At 27.8% G+C, this 6,665-nt stretch overlaps 1 protein-coding gene across 1 annotated transcript; it reads right to left on the reverse strand.

Annotated features, from left to right (window-relative positions):
- Window positions 1–499: 499 nt before the first annotated feature.
- Window positions 500–5,375, reverse strand: DYNLL1_1 (Dynein light chain 1, cytoplasmic). The gene is made up of 4 exons (XM_051209027.1): window positions 5,164–5,375; window positions 4,870–5,124; window positions 2,914–3,008; window positions 500–757 (listed from the first exon to the last, which is right to left on the reverse strand). The coding sequence occupies exons 2-3, from the start codon at window positions 5,100–5,102 to the stop codon at window positions 2,930–2,932; spliced, it is 312 nt and encodes a 103-aa protein (XP_051074445.1). The 5' UTR covers window positions 5,103–5,124; window positions 5,164–5,375; the 3' UTR covers window positions 500–757; window positions 2,914–2,929.
- Between the last annotated feature and the right edge of the window lie 1,290 nt (window positions 5,376–6,665).

Genomic DNA, 6,665 nt, shown 5'->3' on the forward strand with positions numbered 1-6,665 from the left:
AAGAGTTATCATTTAGCTTTGTATATGGTGAGAATGATATTTTCTTCATTGTAAGTAAATAGTCTAGTAAGAACTCAATCGTAGTTGTTGTGGATAACATGGTAATATATGTTAAAGAACAACAGTGGAATTTATCACAACAATTTTATTTCATTCAATGATTAGTCGTTTGGTTCTTGTACATTTCAGTAAATAGCCATTAGCTCTAATTAAATTTAGATTCAAATAAATATGTTATTTAGGCTATGCGAACCAGTAATCGAAAGTTTTTAGTGATGATAAAAATTATTACATACTCTATTGGTTATTTCTACTGTTTGTGTAACCTTTCCATGAACCTCATGCTGTTTATCTCCTTTCATGAATAAACTGAATAGAGAACGAAGTGAGGTTTAAAATTCTTGTCTATTTATAATTTTAAAATGGGTTTTTAAGTATAAAATAAGGTAGTTGATAAATGAAACTTTGTCTTGTGTTTATGAATTTCGAGAAAAATACTATGAGCTACTTCGATGATTCTATATGAATAAGGAGAAATGTAAGTTAAACGAGATGTAGTCTGGTATTTTTTTGCTTTGAAAAGTTGATATGTTGATTTTATCAAACAAAAGTGATTTAAGTGTTATGTTGATATGACTTCTCAATTTACTAACAAAATGTTGTATGGGTGTCAACTGAGATGATCTAAATGTGGCCAAGGGACAATTGATCACGAATCCAAATTATCGATCCACTGCTCCAATAAAAAGATATCAGACTGGCCAGTAAAATATAAGATTTTTGTAACAAAATCATAAAATTTTAAATAAAATATTTTCTACAAAATAAACATGACTCAAATTCACTGAATTCTGATTCTTTAGGATAATTACCAAATGATGAAATTAATGCCTATAAGACATACTAATCTCAAATCATATCACTTTTGTAAATGTCATGTTTACGATGTATTTACTTAGAAGTATCAAGTATAACAATAAGTAAACCAAGAATTTATGATTACATTTACATTTGAAGAAATATATGTATACATTAAAGCATAATCAAAAATTCGTATACAGCCATTATATTCACTTCTGAATGGTAACGTAATACTACTGATTTGAGAAAAGTAATTTCTTCTCATTATGTAAGCATATTTGATATGTAATGTTATAACTGTGTAATTATTTTATATAATTTAGGTGAACTAATACAAATGAAAGAATATATGTATATAATGTATATGTATATGCTATTCTATGGTTATGCACTAAATATTTGAAGCATTGAAATTTCAGTTATTCAGGTTAAATGACATTTTTGGTAAATATCATTACAATCAAAGTTTGTAAACATTTCGAGAGGATAAACTAAATTTCGAATGTATGAGAACACTTCAAAATCTAGAATATAGACTAACAAGTATATAATAACAATAATAAATAGCTAGTTTATAGTTAAAAGTTTTATTCAATATTACAGTAATATTTCTAAGATAAATAATTTCTAAATATCTATGATTTCAGAAAAGATTTGAAAATGTACTTTTAATTGCCAATTTTATATCTTTATCCATTAGACTCATTAAAACATTCCGAACTCATGTAATTTAGTTATTAACTAAATATCTTTAAACTAATTGCCTATAAATTTAACTAATTTAGGAGCTGCCTAAGGACAAATATGTGCTTTGGTTTTAGTGTTTCAATATATATTTTGGTCTATTTATAAATCAATATAATTCTGAAAGTGGTTAAAATAATTCTTATTGATATACAAACCCCATGACTTTCATTCTAATGAAATTGACCTGAGGAATATGATGTACCGACTGAAATTATTCAAAATAGTAGTCGTTATGCAAAATATCAAGTATTTGGTAATGATGATAATATCAATCTGTGAACACTTCAATATTTGAAAGAGCCTTAAATACATTTTTGTTTGGTTCGTTAAGTAATTGAATGTCTGGTGGAATTTTATCGCACAAAATATTCTGAATAGTAACTGCAAGCATATCAGAAGAGGTTTTGTGGATATTATTATTTTAACAGTTGAGATCATGAGTCAATTGAAGCTAGACCTTCATGGAAAACCTGGAAGCACTGCTGAGGAGACCCACAATAGGATGAAACGGCCGTCCAGTGCTTGCAGGTTTTCCATGATGGTCTAGCTTCAATTGATTCATGATATTGTTTTTTATTTAATAGTTTGCTTCTTAAGGATGGGTAACATTTGTGTAGTAAATATTCATATCTAGGATTTAAATGCAGTTATTATTGAGGCGATCCAGATTATTCCACTTAATAGTCCAGAAGGGTCCTGAAAAAGTTGGGTAACATCTTGTCAAATTAGCCCAAGGGCATCTGAAATGCGAATTAACCTGAAATAACCTTGGAGTGAAGCGTTCTTCTCACATTTCAATCGTTTTCTCTTGTGTTCCAGTTGTTGTGTAGATTTTGACTGGGTTTAATAGAATCGTTTAGGAAACCGATTCGGGCGTTCAGTTAGAAGTCTTATAAGCTATTTTTCATTTCTCAGTGCAAAAATAAACTCGGCTGTACGATCATTCCCTTTACATGTTGAAAACCCATGTCAGTCTTATTATATGTTATTATTTCATTGACAGCTATATGGCTACTTAAAAATGTGGTCAATTGACTTGAGGCGGATTTGAGGACTAGATGAATATCTCTCGATTAGTCAGTATGTTATGTTGTAATTAGTGTAACCTTGCACTATTAATACCCGCTAAGTATAATAAAAAAACATCAAAGAGAATCTTTTAATTAAACTAAATAAATTTATGTAAATGGTCAAAATCAGATTTAAATTATATTATGTTGATCATTTTGTTATCATAAATCAATATATTTGCTTGATATCTATATTATTATAATCGTAACTAATACAAGTAATGATGAAACAGACTTTTTAGTTGAATATTTCATACAGTTTTGAAAAGAAGAACTCCACGATCTTCCAATGAAAAGTAAATACAGAATTGTTTTATATGCGTTACATAACTAAAGAGGAAAACAATAAAGAATAAAGAGTTACTCAATAATTACAAACAAAAACATTTAAATTATTTTAAGTTCATTTACAAACTGTTATTAAACTCGGTTATTATTGAAAGATAATATGATTTTATGTTACTTTTACCAATGTTATCCAATGGTAACATACAAGATGGCATTTAACAGAAAACTAACTCAATTTTTTCGTTTTAATGATTGACAATAAAGTATCAAACAATAATTTTAAACCGGTTTCATTACTCGGATAATAGACCTTTAATGCTAAATTTTTCAGTTAACTGATGTAACTAATGCAAAACTGAATATGATTACTAATAATACATATTGCATTCATATAAATATATTCAGAAAAGAGCAAGAATAAAGATTTTAGCAGAGTAGCATGAATTCATTTTATTTCGTTGGTTCTCGTCAACTGCTTACAACCTGCGATATTTAAAAAATGATAATTACATAATGAGTTTAAATTACGTGAAAGGGTTTAGTTTTGAAGTTATATTGAAGACACATTAGTATAATATAGCAAGGTTGTAAATAATATTAGTAGACTGAATGCTGTAAATATATACTTTATGTAAAAGAATATTCTACAACATTAATTGTGGCAACAGTTCAAATGGTCAGAAACAAGTGATTACATAATGAGTAAATGTTGATAAGAACAAAATGCGTAGAGCTCAGTTGATAAAATAAGATTATTAATCTTGAGGACAGTCGAATTAAAATTACAATAATGTAATAAATGCAAAAAAGAGTTAAAAAAAAGGAATATTTATCGCCAAGCCAAGGAAAGATTAATAACCATCTCCTTTTGAACACAGGTTTTTAATGACTGATAGCAACGACTTCAGCAAACTACAGAATACTAGGGTTTAACTGCTTACTAATCACCTTAAAATATTGTAAGGTATCGACCTAATATCTTGTATGTGTATGAACTATATTCAAGATTAAAAGAGCATTTCCTATCTATAGTTTTCATAATTATTACCTACTTATTTTTAAAGTTCTAATTTACTTCATAAGTTATCTGATTGTTTCAGTTTAGTTCACCTTGAAATATTTTAAAGTGACTACTTAAATAAGTTAATTGAATAAAAGAAAAGTTAGAATTTAGTAACCGAATTATTCAAAATCATTTAGATTACTATAATCAATTAAAAGATACAATCAAATAATTATTTAAAAGTAGTTTTTTCTTCGACTTATTATGATCAAAGTGTATTTATTCCAAGAAATTATTCAAGATAGACTAAGAAAGATGTAGAGAAAGTAGTAAAAAGGTTCATTAATTTCTAATATTATCATTACTTCAAATGTAAGTATACTTTCTATGTAAATGTTATGAGAGCAAAAAAGTAAAAATGTGTTTTTTATCAATAAAAAGACAATTAACAAAATGAGATGACCATCCAATAGTTCCAAGTTTTCCATGATGATCTAGTTTCAATTGACTGACTTATGAACTCAACTATTGAAATTATTATAATATCCACAAAAGCCCCTTTCTGATAAAAAAACACTTTAAGAAATCAATTTCATTTATCGAATTTTCTTAGTAAAAACCTAAAAGTTTAAACCAAGATATTTCCAAGTAAACTATAAATGTTAATAACCAGATATCATTCAATATCTTTGTAAGATTTCATTAAAATTAGATCCAAACATTTCTGTAAGTGTACTAGTTTTCCTTTTAATTTTGTACACTAATAATAAAGAAAGGAGGAGTAAACTTAATAACTATTAGTCATTCATTTTATTTCACATTTGAAAAGTACAGATATTAAACTATGGATAATACCAACAAAAAAAAACAAAACAAAACAACAACAGTAAATTATCATACCTTGAGAATTTACTTCCAATAATACAATGCCATGTTGGTTCATATTTACGATCAAATTCTTTTTTTAAAAATAATGCAATATCTTTATCATCATTATATTTATCCATAGCCATTGCAGCAGTTTGTACAGCATCTTGTTGCATTTCTTTACTCATTTCAACATATTTAATAACAGCTTTTCTTTCACCACTTTGATGTAATGTATTACTATATGGTCTTTGTTCTATTGGCATTTTTAATAAAATCTTTTTAGTACTAAAATAAATAGAAATTATTAATAATTTATTCTATTACTTTTGTTTTGTATTTTAAACTCTAGTAGTAATGTATAGTTTATTCTTTTAAATTTTATATGAAAATTGTTTAATTATAATCAAATAGTATAGTTGTGTCTTTCTATCACTCTATTAGTTACCTTCATATGATTTGGCTTTTTGTTGGTTAATAGTAGGAACTAGTAATAATAATAATAATAATAATAATGATCGAATTGTATTGATTCTAGAATAAACAAGTAATATAGTAGCAGAGAACTCAATATTATTTAAAGTATAAACATGATCATTGTCAGTCATCATTGTATAATAAAAAAAAATTATAAAATAATACAATAGAAACAATATACATATCAAATATTTGTGTAAATAAATCGAAACTATTTATGATTTTTATCGACTTTGATAATAGTTAAAGTTACTATTATTTTTAGGATAGTAACATCTTGTTTTTATTGAATGAGATAGATACGTTTAACAGTGTAGGTAATTAAACACTATTGAGATTTCGGATTTTTTTTATATAAAAAAAACACATAGCACTTATAAGTAAATAAATGATTCTATTCAAAACATTATGACAAAGTTGACAGATAATTCTCTTTTAAACATTAAAAAAAAGTTCAGAGATGGGATCTCTTTTCAACGAATTTATAATCAAGCTGTACAAACGTAGATATTTATGAAAATTTCTTTTATCAGATGGGGTTTTTTGTGAAGATTTTTAGAAATTTCACTGATTGAAATCATGAGTCAATTGAAGCTAGACCACCATGGAAAACCTGGAAGCACTGGACGGCCTATTCATCCTAGTATGGAAACATGGTGGAACATGATTTCAATCGTGAAATTTCTGAAAAATCTCCACAAAAAACCCCTCCTGATAATAATCATCTGCTCACTAGTGACTGACTTCAGGAGACACTCATGGAGTTCTAGTGAGAAGCCGTTACCAGTGGAGTTCAACCAGGTCTGTTGTGAGATATCAAATCACTGAAGACAATGGTCTACGGTGGCGCAACTTCGTGGATTGGTTGAAGTTAGACATTAACACCATTGGATGCCGGCCGCCTCAGTGGTCTAGTGATAAAGTGCTCGCGCGCGAAATCAGTAGGTCCTGGGTTCAAATCTCGTTGCGTGCGGGGTCGTGGATGCTGAGGAGTCCCATGCTGGGGCGAAACGACCGTCCAGTGCTTCCACGTTTTCCATGATGGTCTAGCTTCAATTGACTCATGATTTCAATTGGTGAAAATGTTCTCATTTAAGTACTAGTTCCGCAAGGAAATGTGAATAAGGAACAAACAAGATGATGTAATAGAAAGATTATAATACTAGATTATGTAATACAAATAATGGCAATAGACTTAATAAGTTAGTAACGAATTATAACGTGAATGTAGTAAGATGATAAAAATGTTTTCGTTACAATAATTAAACGTCATAGAGGTGTAGAAAACAAATAAAGTGATATCATGAGCAATTTTGAATAAAATAATGAGAATATGAGACATAAGTAAAGGG

The sequence above is a fragment of the Schistosoma haematobium genome, chromosome 1, assembly GCF_000699445.3.
Source record: "Schistosoma haematobium chromosome 1, whole genome shotgun sequence".
NCBI classification, from domain to species: Eukaryota; Metazoa; Platyhelminthes; class Trematoda; order Strigeidida; family Schistosomatidae; genus Schistosoma; species Schistosoma haematobium.